Source organism: Patagioenas fasciata, chromosome 7, assembly GCF_037038585.1.
Source record: "Patagioenas fasciata isolate bPatFas1 chromosome 7, bPatFas1.hap1, whole genome shotgun sequence".
Taxonomy (NCBI): domain Eukaryota; kingdom Metazoa; phylum Chordata; class Aves; order Columbiformes; family Columbidae; genus Patagioenas; species Patagioenas fasciata.
Window position 1 is genome coordinate 18,753,231 of NC_092526.1, and position 20,220 is coordinate 18,773,450.

Here is a 20,220-nt window from a genome sequence, read left to right on the forward strand (position 1 = left end):
CCCTTTAAAAAATGTAGAGCAATTACAAATCTAGCCATAACAATATTCTTTTTTGCTGGGATATACTTTTCAGCTGTACTGTAACTTAGAAATTTTACTTGGGGTTCCTGGGGTGTTTACATGTCCATGCCAGTAAACATACCACTTTATCCTGAATTTGCAAAGCTGACTGTTACAACAAACAGACCTTCTTTCCACTCTCCAATATCTTACTTGCAAATAGGAGGGAAAAAAATCTGTCAATGACATAAATAATGAGACACATTATGCTATTTTTACAGTCAGAATATCACCATTCTTTAAATTTATAGACTGAAAGTGTGATATTTTTATTGTCAAAATACTCACAGTGAAAGGAAATAAAAAGTATGATAGTTGACAAAGGTTAATCATTATAGTAATTTATTGAAAAAAATCACATACCTCATTATATAGCCAGTTTAAAATCCTATGAAACTAACACACAGAAAGTCACTTGTCATTGTGCTTCTTGGACATTACAATAATCAATTTCAAGTCAGGTTAAGGGCTTGATTCTTCGAAATGTCTTTTAATGTAAACTTAAGTTTAGTCTGTCAAGATGTATGAGCTTACAGCTAAAGATTAGAGGGCAAGAACTCAGTCATGAAAACACTGACAAAGCAAGAATTATTCAGAAAAATACACTCAGCTCATCTTTTTCTTTTCATGGCTCCTCTTTCGAGATACTTTATCTTCAAAAGGTTTATAGTGGGAAAAAAACCAGAAAATAATCACAATGGCATATCTCAAAATGTTGGTCCTATGTTCTGTGCTTGATGACAGGTCACCTAGCACACTTTTGACACTGTTGTCACCCCATGATGGGCTGTAGTGAGTAGACACAGGAATTTGTTCCATGGATACACATGACTGCAATGTGTTGGGTCATCTTCTTTGTTGTGGTGTACCACTGCAAATCTGAGTTCAGACAGTACCCATATGACTTTATCCTTCTCCTTCCTTGGGTTTTTTAATCTTCATCACTTGAAGGGCAATGAGCTGCATAATTAAAATTAGGGAACCTGATGGGCAGTTCTCCCCATTTCTTAAACATTTGCTTTGGTGTTTTCTTGTCTTCAAACACAACCACAAAATTTCTAATTTTAAGACAAGGCAGGTCAAGACCTCTGTGAACCATCATGTTTCCCCAAGCCTGCAAGTGTAAGAAAATTATGTTTCAGATAAAATAGACAAGATCATTAGACAGAAATAAATACAGACAACAACATGAAAGTAAGAAAAGAAGTTGTTCCTCACTTGTCCACAGTCTTTACATATAATTTCCCCATTTGTCTGGTAATCAGCATGCTTATCTTGCAGTGTCTTATTTTCTCTTATATGGTAAAGACTTCTGAAAAACAGACAGCATGCATCAGAATACACTGGCCATACAGTGCTACATACAGGCTAAAACACCATGACTACTATTGCTGAAGTCAGACACGACACCTAAAAGCTCATAAACTCTCTGACTGTTGTACACATTCATGAGCTGGAGAAAATGCAAGGTCATACTTCATGCTCCTATGCAATGGTGAAATACAAGTTTGCTCCATGCCTCCTTTCATAGCATTTCAGGAGCTGCATCCTCCCTCACACATCTTAAAGTAGGAGCAGCACGTTCTCCATTACAATAGGGGATAAATCTAGCTTGTTTTTTACAGCTGCCATGGAGCTGTCAAAAAAATAATACCTGAAAGTTTTATTTTTATTCCTTGTAGTACAACTTACGCCTTAACAGAATCATTTGCTTCTGACTATCCAGACATGCACGGTATGTGCACATTGTTACATCATCTGGTTTAGGGAGTACTTGATCTGGAGGGCTGCTATTAGCCTGTGCAGAGGGACTATAAGAATTATAACCCTGTAGTCTGAACTGATGGATAAGAATATGCTGAGAAGACAATTTTACAGTAAAAGCAGTTCAATATTAAGGACTTAAACTCAATTTTATTTTTTTCAACATAGGGGTACTAATTTTGCAAATTACACCAGTGATATGCATCAAAGAAACAAGAGCTTTGGAGGGCAGTAACTTGGTTGTATGGTGAGGTAGTGAGGTGGACTGTGAACTGGCTGAAGAAAAGAAGCCAGAGAGTTGTGGTCAATAGGGCAGAGCCTAGTTGGAGGCTTGTATCTGGTGAAGTGCCTCAAAGGTTGGTACTGGGACCAGTACCATTCGATATATTCATCAGTGACTTGGATGAGGGAATAGAGTGCATTGTCAGCAAGCTTGCTGTTGACACCAAGCCGAGAGGGGTGGCTGACATGCCAGAAGGCTGTGCTGCCATCCAGAGACCTGGACAGGCTGGAGAGTTGGGCAGGGAAAAATTTAATGAAATATAACAAGGGAAAGTGTAGAGTATTGCATCTGGGCAGGAACAATCCCAGGTTCCAGTATAAGTTGGGGAATGACCTATTAGAGAGCAGTGTAGGGGAAAGGGACCTGGGGTTCCTGGTGGACAGCAGGATGACCATGAGCCAGCACTGTGCCCTTGTGGCCAAGAAGGCCAATGGCATCCTGGGCTGTATCAGAAGGGGGGTGGTTAGTAGGTCGAGAGAGGTTCTCTTGCCCCTCTACTCTGCCCTGGTGAGACCACACCTGGAATATTGTGTCCAGTTCTGGGCCCCTCAGTTCAAGGAGGACAGGGAACTGCTGGAGAGAGTCCAGTGCAGGGCAATAAAGATGATTAAGGGAGCAGAGCATCTCCCTTATGAGGAAAAGCTGAGGGAGCTGGGTCTCTTTAGCTTGGAGAAAAGGAGTCTGAGGGGTGACCTCATTAATGTTTATAAATATGTAAAGGGTGAGTGTCATGAGGATGAAGCCAGGCTCTTCTTGGTGACAACCAATTACAGGACAAGGGGCAGTGGGTTCAAACTGGAACACAGGAGGCTCCACTTAAATATGAGAAGAAACTTCACAGTGAGGTTGACAGAACACTGAAACAGGTTGCCCAGGGAGGCTGTGGAGATATTCAAAACCCACCTGGACACCTCCCTGTGTAACCTCATCTAGGTGTTCCCGCTCCGGCAGGGGGGATTGGACTAGATGATCTTTCGAGGTCCTTTCCAATCCCTAACATTCTGTGATTCTGTGACTGCCGTATAATTAGCAAAGCATGATTGATCTGTCATGTACAATACCCATTACAAATTTACTGTAGTAAGCAAATGCAATTTAAGTTGAATTAAAATATTTTCTTGGACTCTTAATTTCCATTATAAATAGCTAGAGAAAGTCACCTTCTGCTGCCATGAGACTGAAAAGTTAAACACAGTTTAACATAACTGTTTACCAAACTAGATGGCATCTCTTGCAATTGAGATAAGAAGGAGCAAGACACTAGAAGAACTAAAAAGGGTGTGTCACCTGTATGAACATCTTCTAAATACACAATTGTCAAGGCACAGCTCATGGCCAATATATTGTTTGAGTCCCTGCTCATAGCCAAGCTCTTATCCTCGGTCTGTCACTGGTGTAAGTATGGAGGTAACTGGTATTCATCTTTGGTTAGAGTTACACTGTGTAATACATATCACATTATATAATAAGAGACTTAGTTAATATTACCGCAGAAGCTGTATCTTTTTACAAACTTTCAAACTCTGGTCACCTTAAAGTCAGGGGTAAGAACCAACATTTCTTTCAAACTCATTAACTGTCAATTCCATAGAGCCTAGGACTTGACAATATTGGAATAATCTCTGTTTTTCTCCGACGGCCTAGAGGGTTACCGGCCCTGTACAGGCCTGCTGAAAATATAGTCTGTTTCTGCTTGAAATAGATAAAGTAGTTCATAAACACTTACTGGAAATCTTTTTTTACACTGACATGATGCATGTTTCCAATAACTTGTATGTCTTCTCCAGAACATATCAGCTTGTGGCAATTTTTGCATAGGAATGTTATTAGTGAAGGATTTTTCTTGCATGTCTTGCACTGATCTCTCTTTGTCTTCATTTTTTTTTCCACTATACTTTGCAACTGGAAATCCTGAATCTAAAAACAGAGCAGTAAGAGCACTGTAACATTCTGGTTGAATGACAGTAATAGTTTTCTCTTTCAATTATTTTACTGAGTTCACAGACAACATGACTTCTAGTCAATTTTCCCAACTTGGGTCTTTCCCCACTTACCAATAGAAAAGCAGGCTTGTCTAAAGGCACAGAAAACATAGACTATAAAACAAATATTAGCAGAAGAATCCAAGGCCATATGTAGCAACTAATATTAAGTTTTCCTCCCCTAAGTAGATTTCAAATAGAAAGTATTCCTTACAACATAAATCAGCCTTCTTTGAAGGGAATGCACAGAGTTGCAGTAAATACCTTATTTAAATACTCTTCCCGTGGCATCTTCTGGACACGCTGAATGGCCTTATACATCATTTCCTCACGGAAAATATTAACATCTTCACGTTCAACAGCTCCTGAGCCACTTGACACCACAAGTGCATAGGTGCTCTCATCAGCACGAGCTCGACCACGAGCCTACAATTTGCAAGGAATACAACGTAAACAGTACCATGTTCCCTGCAACACTGCACAACATTTTTTCCTAGTTTTGTAATGGAAGACATGTACTGTTCCTTACGCAGTGTCCCCACAGAGCATTTTTTCGCACTTAACTCAGATAAACCAGTGAATAACAGATACTATTTCAGCATTGTCATCAAAGATACCTGTGACAATAGTACTCAGGAGATTTGTGATTAGCGCAACATTTTGCAAAGCAGAAACTGTATTTTGTCATGAAAAAATAAGCATGCATTTAAATATTAGATATATAAATATTTGTGTTCACAAATTAAGTGAAAACATGGACAAACTGGTATTCTGATACGCAATTCTCTCTTTTTAGCTGTTGGTGGTACAAATGTCTTTTTTATCAACCAGTATGCTGACTATATTCTCATAGCTTTTCCAATAAAAGACTCCACTGTTTGTGTAGAGCTTTAAATGGCTATTACACCATTACACATGGAGGCAAATTTTATATTGCATGCAAACTGACGATGGCAACTGGAAATGAACCTTGTTGCAAGAGCATTTTCTCTTTTAGCATGCAACTATTTTCAAAATTATCTCCGAACCCCAGGTATGTGATTCACCATTTGCATATTCCAAACAGAAACATACTTTTAAAAATAAGTTATACATGCAGTAAACTTATACCTGCACCATAGCAATTTCATTGGTGACGAGGCCATAGCGAATAACGATGTTACATTCTTTGATGTCTAGGCCTTCTTCAGCTACAGTAGTAGCAATAAGTAAATTTACATTACCACCTCGGAATTTATCAATAACTTCCCTTTGCTCATTCTGCAAGTCAAAAAAAAAAAAATTTAAAAAATCGGTATACCAATTTTCAGTATTCATTTCTGTCTTCAGTTTCTTCTGATTAAGAAGTTTAAGGAATTACAGTCCAGTCATTTCAGAGTGGAGTGCCAAACATCAAGTGGCTTCAACAAGTGCCTTTAAGCGCCTCTCAAGATCCCAAACAAGGCATTCATATTGAATATAACAGCTGCTTAGTGCCTTTTTTGAGGGAAGAGGGAGCAGAAGCCAATCTTTCTAAGGGAACTGCAGCTGGAACTTCGTAGCCCATTTCAAAGGTGCTAGGAGTTTCCATAGCTGTTCTATCATTTTCAATTAATTTTACGAAGTTATTCAGAGGTTCTGGATTTAAACAATTTAGTAATTTCAGCTTAAGTTATAGACTTCCACACTTCCAAGTTAAGTTCCAAAGCACTTAAATTCCCCATAATAAAAAGGGGACAGTAAATTTAGTGACTTGGGGAGAACCAAGAAGCAAAATGATAAAAAAACATCCAAACCACAGACTTCTGAATTAGCTGGATATTTCAAACAAGCTTGAACAGAGGAACAGAAACTTCCTATTTGCTATATTCAGTTTCAAAATTTAGAGGCTATTTATTTTGTGCATTGCGGTGCACAGATTAAATACCAGATTTTCATGGAAAACAAGCAATTCCTAACTTTTTTTTTTTTTTTTTGTAAACTGAGAGCAGCTGAAGGAAATGGACTCTGCCCAGCAGCAAACCACACAATTTCCGCTTAAATGCTCAAGTGGCAATTTTATGGGGAGTAAAAAGCAGCACAGAAGAGAGGTTTTAGGATACTGAAGTGCTTTGTTTTGAAAATGTTTAATTTGGAAGTATAAATCATCAGAGAGATGTGTATGAAGTCAACACAGTGGTACAAGATGGACTGTTAAGTGATCAGTTGTGGTATTTTCATTGCTAATTTTGGCAAATTCTCTTTCAATGATTATGCGTCAGTGTGAAGTATGTATATAAATTGGTATAAGTTGATTAAACAATGATATCAGAAAAAGGCATAATCAACATTGCATTTTATTTTTCAACTCTGCAAGTAAAATATAATCTGAATTACTGTTGTACCAATAAGTTTAAACTCATTTAACTATTGTGATTTTGCTATTACTGTTTTTGTTCACTTTTTCTTCCTATGTCTCACTACAACCTTTGTCCCTTTTTGACCATATCCTCCCTTTGGAAATGGCTGCCTGTTACTCCTATTGCCATAGAATTCATAACCAAAAAAGCTTGTTTCTTTTCCAAATAAAGTTATTCTGACATTGTTATTCACCTGTCCTGAAGCTTATGAAGGTAAATTGCTGGCAGGTATGAAACCAGAACTCTGGACTCCAAACTTCAGTCCATTGTTCTAGTACTAAAACAAGCTGTTTTCTCAAATCATGAACAAGATTTTAGCACTACAGTGCATAATTCTGTACCTGAGTCATGGGTTTCATTTCACTGTTATGTCCAGCACCAATAAGATAATGGGCCTTAATTCCCACTTCTTCAAATTTTGGGTTATCTTTAATCCACTGGAATAGAGCAAAGGCACTTAGCCGAGTCTTTGTGAAAATAATTCCTCTAGGTTCCTCAGTCTTCGTGAACTCCTCCATTAAAGTGTTTCGCAACTGTATTAGCTTCTCATTTTCATATTCTGGCTTTCTAGCCAACTCTTTCAGCTGCTTCTTTTTTGCTTTAAAAATAGCAGATGTAAATTAAGAAAAAGTAACCCTGTAAAATAACAGCTCTAGGAAAACAAAACAAAACAAAACAAAACAAAACAAAACAAAACAAAAACAAAACAAAAACAAAACAAAACAAAAACAAAACAAAACAAAACAAAACAAAACAAAACAAAGCAAAACAAAGCAAAACAAAGCAAAGAGCAGTTTTCTGCACAATTCTCCCAGCATGGCTAATGCATATCCAGTTTGAAGAGCTGTGGCATACCAACTATTTTTCAAGTGAGTTTACATTCATTTAAAACATCCTAATCAATCAAAATAAATCACCATCAACTTTTTAACATACACTCTGCCTGTATTTCATGGTAAGAATAAGCAAAAGAAAAAAACTGTCTGTACACCAGAAGTGGTACAGAGTTAAGTGCACTGTATTAGGGAGCTAAATCACAGCTTGTAATATTTGCAAATCAGTTTTAAAATAATGGAAGAAGTCTTACATCTGTAGAAACAGATTAATATGCACAGCCCTCAGAGCTGATAATTTTTTAATAAATTTAGACATAAATTGTTGCTGGGACATTCATTAAAGTAGGAATTCTCACTAGAAACATGCAATGTAATGAACACCAGGATGGGTGCATTGTTACTGGTATTGCATCTTTTGAAGGCATTTCAAAATGCTCAGTGAAATGTTAGATGAATTACTCCCTTCACCAGGCACTTCTGACCATGACCAGGGAGGATTCCTCATGTATTTTATTTTTTCAAAAAACTTTTAACATTTAAAAGGCTACATCATTGTCAGATGACCATACAAACACAATAATAACATTTTTAGGTGGGGGCTCTGTATATTAAGGTATTACAATCACTCTGAGGTGATTATAAAGCAGATTATTGCACTGCACCTTGTCCAATGCAATGGTAGTCAGTGTGTCACAGAGTACCACACCACTTACGCAGTGGCTTTCTGACTACAGTCTGATTCATAATTTAGAAGGTAATCAAACACATACAAACATATAAAAAAAAATTAAGTAGATGTAACAAACTCCCACAATTTCCCCCCTTAGTTAAACCTACACTAAGGGCTGCAGTGAGTTTATCATCCAAAGATGAACCCTGCTCTTTAAAGCTGGAAAGAGAAATTTTAGATTTTCTTCCATTACTCTTGGCACATTCAGCAGTAAAATCAAAACAAATTGGAACATAACTTATTTTTCACTAACAGGTTCCTTGAACTTAATTTGCCTGTAGGAATGAAAGCAATCTAGAAAACTCAGTTTCATTTTGTAGTTAGTTTAACGTTTTGTTTCTCAGCAACAGCCCAGTACCGAAATTCTAAACAAGGGGGCATAAAGACAGGTATGAAGAGGCATTAAAAACCACAATGATATTATCTAACTAATCTATTTTTCTAAAAGTTTTTTTAACATTTCCTGCATTACTTAAAAATCGCATTCTATATTCGCAGTTCATAGGATATAGGAAGTTGGCATACAAGCTGCTGTAAAATCTATTTTCATTTGCCTCGCCCATGAGTCATAGGCAAAGGCAGCAAACTCATCTACCTTCTCTTCATTGTAAAGGCAGGAAGGGAAGATGCAAAGATTAGTGTGTCAAGGACTAAATGAATTATAGTTCCAAGGTGAGTGATCAGAATAAAAGGCAACCAATTCTGATCTTTCCAATTTAATCCTCTATTTAATTCTCTCACTAATTGCTCTTTACCTGAAACTTACTCAGGGTCATCACTCCCATCTCTTAGTATACAGACAAACAAACTTTGGTAGAAAGGGCTGGTTAAGAACCTGTCATTTCACGACTTTTGTATTCCATCTGCTCTACTTTTTACCCCTCAAGAGTGTCTACTGGAATACATGTTCTATGTGTCCATCAGTGTCCTCAGGGACACTTTATTGGAGAAAAGCAGAGAACAGTTTTCACGTGCTATCAGCAAAAATCAAGTGTCTTGGGGCCAAAGCTGACAAACTTCTACTACGTATTGGGACATGATCACACTATGGTGTTGTTTAACGTACTCCATACTGTATGAACTAGGACACCCAGATACTGTCATGATAAACGACACAGCAGTCTCTAGGATGGAATAATTCATGGGCATGTTATTGCACAAGCTATGGATTTCAAGTATTAAATATCACAATGTATTTCAAACTTACCATGAAATAAACCTATTAGAAATTCATCTGTTTCATCCTGTTTTGATACTGCTGGTTCATCATCACCATCATCATCATCATCATTCCTTACTGTCTTCTTACTTTTCTCCTCCTTATAAAAGTTCTTTAGGTGATTGTACGCATCCACCATTCGGATGGTGTCATTTATCTGGAGAGCATCGTTATATTTCTTCAGGTGTTCTGCACAGACACGTTCCTTGCGTTTTTCTTCTTTTGCAGCTAAAAGTGGACAAAAAATACAAGAACATGCCTGGATACAGAATGACCCAAAGAATTCCAAAGCTGGGATATTTCTGCTATGCAGTTACCTTTTTTCTCTTCTCTAATCACCCACTGTTCATATGGCTGAGTTCCAAACTCAGATTTTGGATGGAGCTGGCAATAGTTTTGAATATCGGTCATGATCTCAGTAATTCTCTCTCTAAATGGATCCTAGAAATAAATTGATTACCAAAGTAAGTAAGCACCTTTTGGCAACAAAAACATTGGCTAGTACCACACTAAGTAATTTTTTTAAAACATTAAGTTAAAAAACAGGTCAGGTGGCTAAGTGCATTTAGAGTTGTGAAAATAAATAGTTCAGAATATTACAAAAATTACACTGTGAACTAATGTATGGTTTTAGTGAATATAATGTCACTCCAATACAAACATTTCAACGGTGGCTCAGAAGGTCTTTTGACCAGATACCTCAAAAATATAACTAATATAAGTAAAAATCAGTTCTATTTGACTTTACTGATACTCTTCCATACAAAGGAAAGCAGCAGGTAAATACACACATGTTCAAATTAGTGCTATGGGTCACAATAAATCTATAGAAAAAGAGCATTAGCCAAAAGTTCTGGATACCACACAACACACTTTTAAAGGGCCATATAACTTCAATGCTGATTTGTTTGAAAAAACATACCCTTCTTTTGTCATCTGCAATCACAGTCTTCTTATATGGTTCCTTCACTTGATTCTTCAATTGGGAGGCATGCTCTTCAACAGTCATGATTCTACATGCATCAAGATTAGCACAGATCTGGGAGAAGAAAATATGTTATTTCTCTTAACATTTAATGAGTTATTCCACACAAAAAGTGAATTAATGCAACAGAGCTTCTTATTTAGATATTTTATATAATTTTGTTTTCTTGCTATAAAAATTGGATACAGACATCATCAGCATAACAAAGGCCAAATCTTTGAAAAGCATTTGACATAAGCTCAACAAATTACCTTTTAGGCCAGAAGTGATTCTTGCATGCAGGTAAAAACTTGTAGATCAAAGTGCAAAACAGGTATTTTGAAAAAGAAAATCTACCTTCAATACTTTGGAAGAGCAGATTTTAGAGCACAAAAGAAATAAACAAAAACAATGGTGAAATAGAAAAAAGAAAATTATGTTAGGGTGTAATTATAACAAGGTAATGAGAGTAGAAAATAATTTGAAATTATCTTTCTTGGAACAGGGAGAGAGAAAATTTCTGTGCTAACTTCATGACTGGACTTTTCTGCTTTTGATCTCTTCTGAGAAGAAAATACGTACATTTTTGTCACTAAGTCTAAAGTAATAAGGAGAAATCTTAAAATTTGTATGAGCAGAGAAAACAGGAAAAGAAGTCTGGCAGGTAACCTTTTTAATGTCTTCAGCAGCAGTTAACTGCATATTTGGATTACAGTTCTTTAGATACAAACCCCAGCATCTCATTGTTAAGATTTCAGAGCTGATGAAAATGAATTCTCTGCTTTTTCCATTGCCAGAAAATCTTTTCTGTTAAAATACCTTGCAATTCTATCTACTTCAATACAGCATAAAAGCTTCTTGCAGGCCTTGCCTATTCAATACCAGATTCTGGTTTTGTGCAGTTTGCTAGTCAGGAGTTTTCCCTGGACTACTGGGCTAAATTCTACTGTTGTATTGCTAATGTAAATCCATTGAATTTCAAGTATAATGATTTCTTTAAGTATAGAATTTAACCAATTAGCTCCAGTCAGGTATTTATCCAACTACACAATACTTCTATCTCAATAAGTAACTCTGCTCTCAAAAAAACCATTTACATGCTACCTGTATCTCACAAGTGGTTTCTCCTTTTTTAAGCATTCAACTTTGTTTTTCACTTTCTCGGATCCACAAAAAAGACCCGCTTAGTCATTCTAGAAATACAGATATCAATTACCATGATCTCTCTAGGATTTATGAATACACAGCAAATTCTAATCTATCAATGGAAAAGTAAGATTTTTATTAAATACAAAACCTCCCTATTTTGTGGATATCTTGCCTCTGATCTTAACCTGATAATTTTTTCAAATGTGGCAATCTTTTTACTTCCCTTTTCAGTAACCCTGCTTCCCAGTCAAGTAACTTTTATTTTCCATTAATTTGTAGTGGGTCAATTTGGTGAATGGCTTTCAGCTGAAACCCAATCTACACATGAAAATAATAAACCAGATTATATACTTGGAAACTAACACTGACTTTAAAAGTTTTACTTGAACCCATCAATATCCCTTTGATGGTTTGCAAATATGGAGGCTATTTACTTTCAGAATATGTTCTTCAGCCTTTGAGTTGGACGTTGCACCTCCTACACCAGGTGAGGCTGTAAGTCCCAGAATCTGAGGCTGTGGGGTCAGTGGTTTGTTTTCTTTTGCTAGCTTCCTGTTCTTCATCTTTTCTTTTAAGTAACGTCGCATTATATTATTGTAGACACCTTCCTTCTGAGTGTGATGACATTCATCGATAATGATGAGTGAAAAATCTGAAAAAAACCCAAACAAACCATGAAATGATTAATTTTCTTTCAAATGCAGAATTTGTGTGACTAAATGTTCTTACAGGTAAGGATACTTTCGAAGAGAACCAGTCAGTTTGTTTGAGCCCAAACGTATTAGGAAATTTGTAGTGCTGGAGGAAGGTGTGGATGGAAGCTGTGTATGGAATATGGACTTTGGAATCTTTGCTGCAGTCCTCATGTGTCAAGTAGTTTTACATTTCTTGTAGTATAAAAAGCTTTTCTATCTTTGCAATAAAACCAATCTGATGGTATAAAAAATTTCAGTGAGATATTTTTAATAAACTATTATATGTTTTTACCACTGCTTAAGTCAATCTTGCCGTTTATATCCATAACTGTATCTGACAAACTACATACTGTTTGTTTATGAGAAGATACATAACATGTTAGAAGCCTTTTAGACATCCGAGAAAGCCCTGTCCTGATAAAAATTTGCTTCCATTTTACAGCAACACAGAGATTTCCTCCCTATTCCTGTCCAATTAAAAGATTTATGTTACTTTATGGATCTGTCACTGGAAAGAACAAACAGATGGTGGTAGCACTACCAATCATCTCTCTTTTGTAGCAGAGGAAACCGCTGAAGATTCAGACAGGTATTATGTGCTTTTTAGTCAGATCACATTTACATACAACAAGTAAAGTACTATATGATAAGGAAAATTAATATTATTTTTGGTTTGTTTTACATTTGTTTAAATTTGTCACAAACATGGAAAACATCCCTTTAATTTATCTACATATGCAACCAGTGACATGTATTTCAAGATTCTGGTTTGAAAGATTCATGAACATTTCTCCATTTCTCTAACAGCAAAGCTGGTTTATGGAGCTCCCACTCTTCCTGTAGCTGGTCAATAACTCTCTATTTTGACATTGTTTCTTACAATTCGACAAAAGGTTGTGGAAATGTGGTCTTGTTTTCACATTAGTGTGCTCAAACTGATGCATCACTACAATGAGTTTGCAACAACTGGCAGCAGAAGGTGGAAACTAACACAGAGCTAGAACACTCAGTTGGCCTTTCTGCTGGAGAATACATCATGCAGCTTCATTTTTGAAGAACCAAAGAAAGGTGGAGATTGAACAAGGGAAAATTTTATTCAAAGGCTAAACAAAAGACTACTGCTAGTAAAGCAAGCTAGTCACTCGGGAAATCTGATTATCTTCACACAAGTGGTTCAGGAAGCCAGTTTGGACTGGAGTAAAGTGATTTCAAACCTAAATTCCCATTTACTGCTAAGATGTCTATATATTGCAAAACTTCAGAAGCAGTGCTGGCACTTTCTCAGTTATTTTGCCAACATGAAATTACTCCCTCTTATTTTGACCATCTTCTCGGTAACACATATTCCTATCATTACTCAGGAAGAACCTAATCCACCAAAAGAGATGTGCTTCTACTACGGAAGTGACACACAGCTTTTAGAAAGTCCACACAGTCACCTAAGCCCTTGGTAGAGGGGGTAAATGTGGTAAAATGCAATTAAGATAGTCTCCTCTGTTTCACTGAAGCTGAAATTCCATGTTACATGTAATACAGACCTCTGTGAAAACAGATGAAAAAAGTATGAACAGAAATTAGACATAAAAAACTTATAACTAATTAGGATTGTTTAATATAGGCTGTGAGCTAACCAAGTCACAGCCATAAAAATGGAGCTGCCTCCATTCAGGCTTGCTTGGCTTTGGTCCAGCTGAACCTACTATTCATTTCATAGGTGTAATAGCAAGGCCCGCTTTGTAGGGCCACCTCAGTTCTAGAAAAAATACAGCTCCTTAGGAAGGAAACTTTGCAAGGTGTGAAACCCATGAAGAAAACCACTTCTTTACATAAGCTGGCTGGGACTCAGCCCAATTCCAATCCGGTCAGCAGTTCCTGTAGAAATGTTCAGGTGCCTCTATATGGCATTCCCAAATGATTCACATTGGTGAGGGTTTATTAACTTAGCTGCAGTGGAAAGGAAGTAAGTATAAGAAAATGTCTGGTACTGCAATTCTGAGGTATCCAAGTGGTTCTGCAGGAGTTAGTTTGCATCAAGCAGTACTCCAGTCAGCAGCAGGCACTGACACACACACTGACCCCTCAGGTTTCTCTGCTGTCCAGATAACACCCAGACAAGTGCTTCTTTCATCTCAGATCCATTAGTTTGAATATGACAGCTCTGCCATCAGCTACATCCTGCCCCATCCAAAAAAAAGAGTTGACTGCATGCAGATAGAGGGAGAAGTTAACATCTCTCAAAGGAGAGTCACTGCAGCCCAAATCCTGCAGCAGAAGTCACGAGCTGTTCCATTTGTTTTTTAATAGCAGATAATTCCATTTCCTTTCTGATCTCCCATAGTTATCTGCCACTTCAGTATTCTGGGCAAACAATTTTACTGCATCTCATCTTGTATCTTGTTTTCTCCAGCTTCCTTAATCTGTTGTGAGAGGTCATTATATCTGCCAACCTTAGAGAGACAGTTGTAAGTAACCGTTCCTCTGTATGTTAGCAAAATGATGAGAGTTTCAAGAATAAAACCTTGTAACAGATTGATTTTATCTTGTGTTCCATTGTATTTCTCAAACTACCAAATGCATTTAAGTTTTTATATTTTTTTCTCATTCTGTTCATGGCTTCTATGTGATATAACTCAATGCTCTACCAAGCTTGGAAAGTGGAATCAGTATGGCTGCATTTGCATGAAGTTTTGCTTGAGCTAGATAAAATAGGAAGCATAACAAATATTTAGTACAAATGAACCGTAATAGTCTAATTTGGCTTGAAAAAATTGCGTGCTTACTAGGATCTGGTTTTGACTCTCAGCTTGCATTTATAAAACCAGTCAACTGAAAAAAACATTAACTACTGAACATGGCACATTTTTATTCTGCATTTTTCGAAGATAGAGACACACTTTTAGCCCTTGTCTAAAAATTTCAGAATTAAAAACTTGCCTGATAAGTGGACACCTTCTTCATCTTCTTTGGCTGCATCTAACAGTGAATTCTCAAGGATCTGTGCTGTACTGATGATGACATCATTTCTTCTGACAACTTCAGGAAATGAGATTTTCAGCTGAGAATCACCACTTAAACCAATAACCCGATACCAATGCTTCAGGAATGGATTAAACTCCTTTCGTAAATGTTGTTCTACCAATGGTACCTGAATAAAAGTTTCCAAATAATTTACACCAGAGCATACATAGGATTAAAAATACATGCCTGTTTGCCAGAAATGTTGTTAGGTGAAATGCACTTCATACAAAATATACTTTTTAAAAAAACCCAAATATCTCCTTATTCACTGCAGGGTAGGATTAAAAAAACACAACCTACAAAGGAGAAAAAACAAAACCAAACACTAAAAATCCCCAAACCAACCCCTCCCCTCCAATTGCTCCTATGAAATCTTTTTGTCCCAAGAACTTTGCCTTAACTGTATCTTAGAAAGAATGAACAAAACATGGACCCTCTCGCTCTTCAACTGATTTTATAACATGCTATCAATTTTATATATGTCAATATTACATGTGATAAATTTAACTATAAAAAAGAAAACAATTATCAGAAAAATCTGACAGAATATTCCCTATCTAGTGTGAAACTCATTAGGTGGCCTTCATTACCAAATCCAAACACAGAATGTAAAAAGTATTTTAATTTTTAAATAATATGATATTAGTTCTATTCATTCTAACATGCAGTTGTACTTTTTCCAACAATGTGGTTATTCTGGCACACCTAAATTTGTACTTGCGCTGGGGCAATCTAAAATCATTCATGCATGCACCATGATGATGGTGCAATGTAGATGACAGTCTAGAGCTATATGTCTTTAAACATAGATAGAGCTGGAGAAGCCAAGTAATGTGTTTATTTTCATTTTACAAGTTCTATATTAACAGTACATGAGGTTTGAAAAATGCCATTTTGTTTTTTTTTAATGGACCAACATACCTTATTAACAAGTACTATAACTTTTCCAGGCTCTGATGCTTTTTTCTTCTTATCCAAGTGATCTTTGGTAATGTAAACAGCCACTCTGGTTTTACCACTGCCTGTAGGGAGACATATTATAATATTCTCTCCATTCAGTGCTGGTTTTGCAACTTCCATCTGGTAATCTCTCAGGATCAGATCTGGCTCAGGTGAAGATCTGCTCTCCATTTCACCTTCATCTAAGGGTACAAAGAAATTAAAATATCAAACACGAGGCACAGAACATTTATCAGAATATTGAACAAGTGTCAAAGGGAAAAATATTAATTTACTAACAGAAGCATCTCCTGAATAAATAGAAACAAGGCATATTAGCATAGGTAATGGTGCTCTGTGGACCTTTACATCTCTGGATCCGAACTGCTTACATCCAGTCACCAAGAAGGGTAGGTAGAATATAACATAACGTGTCTTTATTCATCTATATTGACATGTCTTTTATTAGGTATGAACTTAAGAGATTCAGGTCAGTAGCGCTGGGACCAACAAAGGTGGTGTTCAGAGCTGCTGTATTTATGATCTAGCCAATCATATGTGACATTCTATTTCATCACTACTGAAATTTATTTGATTACAAGTGAGCTACCTTTGTAGATACTTCCCAGAAGATGGAAAAAAGGATGGAGCCATAGGAAGAAAAAGAGATAGGGACCACTTAAGAAATGATGGAGTTATAAAGTAGGACAGCCAAAGAGATAAGAAAATCCAATTGCCCATACAAGATAGACCTAACTGCAGAATGTATCACACCTATTCATGATAGATTGTGCTGCTTCCAGACTGACTCATACATAATGCAATCAAGTCATTCACTAAAAAGCCATATACATTTGCCACCTGAAGGCCAGATCCTTCCATCCATCATATAAAATACAATGGCAAGGAGTTCAAATCTGGCTCACAGGTGAAATAAACAACATTCAAAAGTTAAAAGTAGAAAAATGCTGTTGCGTTTTTTCAGGCAGTAACAAAATGGTATCAAGTCTTTTGAGTTTTTACATGTATTAGGAAGTAAAAAATTATATATATTAATATCAGAAAGATTTATTTCAATGGAGTTTTGGGCTTTTTTTCCCCCTACAGATATGTTTGAATCACAGTCAAAGCATTAACTGTCCTCAGCGAAGAAAAGGCACAAATCCACCTTACTAGACTAAACATGAGGGCACAACCCCTTTAGTTTTATTTCCTGGTGATATCATTAAATGAAGAATCACAAGGATTTTATTATCACTGATACATTACATACAAAATATTATTCTGGTATCCCTGATTCCATTAAATAAAATTAAACTAACAAAAAGTAATGAAGCTTGCTAAAATACTGCTGATGGAAACATCAGAATGCCATTCGTAAGTGTTTTTTGCTTGTTTTACCTTTCAGTGTGAGTGCAGTACTACCTGGAACACAGGGAAATTCACACCAGAGAGTACTTGCTGTTACTTATCTTGACTTCTACTACTCTCTTTGAGGAAGAACGTTGTTTGCTTTCTGGTTGGCTAAATTCAATAGTTCAATCACATTGAAACTAGCACTTTATCACCCATCTGTTTGGTTAAATTTCAGTTCCTTAACATCCTCACTTAACTGTCCAGGCCTAAAAAATATTTAACTTTGCTCTCTCCTTGGTTCCTCAGCCCCTGTTTTGACAAAGCCTAACACAGGAATCTCTTCATAGGATATGGTTCCATTACAGAATTTTCACTGTGAAAAATGTAACTTTAGGGAAGTTGTCTGCCTTCATACAAGGCTCATAAGAATTGCTGCTCTGAGGTAAAATAAACACGGTAATTATTCTTGTCATCCTAATTCCACCATTTGTCTTAAATGTAAAATGATCCTTGCACAGTAAACTGCTACTAAATCCACATGATTATTTTAATTAAAATGCAAATAATGTCAGTCCTTTAAGGCACTATCCAAATATTCCTGTTAATACAACAGCCTTACTACAAAATTTCAAATGATAAAAATCCATAAATATCACAAAGTCCATCTGTACCTCCTTAGCTTGTTTTCTCATAGTTGCTCTCACTGAACTGACTAGGCATGATGAAAGAGCATGAATGATTTCTGAAACATTTTAACTAGTTGTTTTTAAATCACACATGTAAAAAGAACATAGAGCAAGTAAACATTGGAAAAAAAAAATATTCTGCATTCTTCACATAACTGTAGTGATTTATTTTTTTCTACTTGAGTAGTAGCCAATGCCCAGTTTACTTAATGGCAGATTTTTCGTGAATCTTAAAGGATCAGGTCATATATATATATGTGCTGCCACATACCAGTAGTCTACATCAGCCTGACCAACTAGTGTGACTGTCCACAGAACAGAGAAGTTTCTGTGCCCAGACATTTCATGTGATGCAGTGAGGAAAAAAATACAATGTGACTGATGAGTCACCTCAGTCGACGCAGAAGTGCAAAGTATATTCTTCACAGTTAGGAATACACAGACTAAAATCCTAGCTAAAGGGTAGCAATTTACATCTGAGATATTCTGAATTTTCTGTGTGCTCAAAAAATACATGGATTTTAATATTTAAAAATATTAAAACTATTCTAAAAGCATTTATAGTAAACACTTTGCAGGCATATGATATATAAAATTTAAATTGATTTTACTAATTTAATACTAGCTTTATTAGGCAGAGCTGGCCTGAAAGGTACCAAGATTGTTTCTAGCCCTTGCACAAGACACAGTCCCTGCACAGACTTTGTAAAGGCTAGATTCCAAGGGGCGGCTGGTTTCTGCTGAATTCTGTGTAGGTAAACACAGGCTGTTCACCACGGTAGACAGCTGCAAACTTATTTTGCCTGAGGTCTACGATTAAAAAGAATAATAAAAAAAAATAAAATAAAAAGGTGATGTATTTTACAACAGCAGTGCTTAATTGGGCTCAGAGGCTATATATAGCAAGTTTATATCTGTCTGCAAAGTATTATCTAAACACAGTCCAATATTTAAACTATATTTAGAACTTGCACATATGTTTAAATGTGAGATTTGCAAAGGTCTTCAGATAGTAACCTCCATTGGTTACACTGCTTTTACAAACAGGGCTAAATTACTTAGGTCCAAAGTGGACCTTCATTACTGTTCTGTAGGTACCCGGGGGATGCTTCTTGTCACCTTTAGATGCCTCTAAAACATGTCCGGTTCCCTCTCACATACCCTATGCAGGGGTCACACACAATCTAACTCCTCTCTGAGAGCAAAAGAAGTACATACATACGGCAGCATTATGAATATCTGTACAGGTGACTGCACTGGATGACTTCTGGAAGTCCCTTCCAGCCTATGTGATTCTATCATTCTACATCACTGACCATTTTGTATGATGATGATGTATAGAGAACTATTCAGATGATCTCAGTAAATCAGCTCTTTCGGGGCTTGGACTTAAGTCCAGATCCATGAAAGTGGCATCTGTTTTCCAACAAAATAAGAGGAAGCCTGGCATCTAAATACTGTGAACTAGAGTTCGCAGTGAAAAGCTTCCACTGATCTTTGTTCCAGCCCATTCAAAGAGTGCTTACCCTCCACAGCTTATTTTGCAATTATTAAATAATGGAAGGAAAACATACCTGAATCACTGGTTGTGCAGCTGTGTCCCAAGTTTTCTTTCAAGTTACTGACACTTCCATCTCCTATGGAGACATCTGACTCTATGAAAAACACAAACAAACGTAGCATAGTGTATTTGCTATATATAGCAAAATCATATTGTTTGCTCTCTTGCCAAGTTGTTAAAATAGGCTAGACAAACGTCTGGCAGGGATGGCTGAGGTATAATTTCCTTTATTAGACTTCTTAGGTAAACAAAATACTGGGAACAATATAATTCATTTTCATATGAAAGAAAATACGGAGTTGAAGATGGAAATCTAAATGGCAGAGGTAAGGCAATGTGGATTATGATTTATTGTTGTCAGCTATGTTCTGTTCGCTTGAAAGTAAAGGTGCAGACATGATCGTCTGCATGATCCTCTCTAGCCGTTTTACTGTATCCTTTCAGAGGGGTGAACGGCCAAGAAAGAAAAACATGTTGGTCTACTGGGTACACAGCACTGCTGGCAAACTGAAGAGATTCTCTTTTACTCCCTGTAAGCCATGTGAGTTACATCTGTTGTAGAAAAAAGTAAAAAACAGAACTGTGATTTTTTTTTAAGGG

At 36.6% G+C, this 20,220-nt stretch overlaps 1 protein-coding gene across 5 annotated transcripts in view; it reads right to left on the reverse strand.

The window, feature by feature from the left end:
- Positions 1-385: 385 nt before the first annotated feature.
- The window catches only part of IFIH1 (interferon induced with helicase C domain 1), a 30,406-nt gene continuing 10,571 nt past the window's right edge, over positions 386-20,220 (reverse strand). For 2 of the 5 annotated variants that reach the window (XM_065840842.2, XM_071810979.1), the window contains exons 4-16: positions 19,634-19,714; positions 16,000-16,220; positions 14,995-15,205; positions 11,800-12,017; positions 10,175-10,291; positions 9,570-9,693; positions 9,241-9,480; positions 6,809-7,065; positions 5,200-5,349; positions 4,354-4,515; positions 3,834-4,024; positions 1,279-1,372; positions 386-1,174 (exon numbers count right to left, since the gene is read on the reverse strand). In XM_065840842.2, the coding sequence (XP_065696914.1) occupies positions 992-1,174; positions 1,279-1,372; positions 3,834-4,024; positions 4,354-4,515; positions 5,200-5,349; positions 6,809-7,065; positions 9,241-9,480; positions 9,570-9,693; positions 10,175-10,291; positions 11,800-12,017; positions 14,995-15,205; positions 16,000-16,220; positions 19,634-19,714 (2,249 nt within the window). In that variant the 3' untranslated portion in view covers positions 386-991. The remainder of the gene's footprint in view (positions 1,175-1,278; positions 1,373-3,833; positions 4,025-4,353; positions 4,516-5,199; positions 5,350-6,808; positions 7,066-9,240; positions 9,481-9,569; positions 9,694-10,174; positions 10,292-11,799; positions 12,018-14,994; positions 15,206-15,999; positions 16,221-19,633; positions 19,715-20,220) is intronic. The other 3 variants (XM_065840840.2, XM_071810976.1, XM_071810977.1) reach the window with 3 other exon arrangements.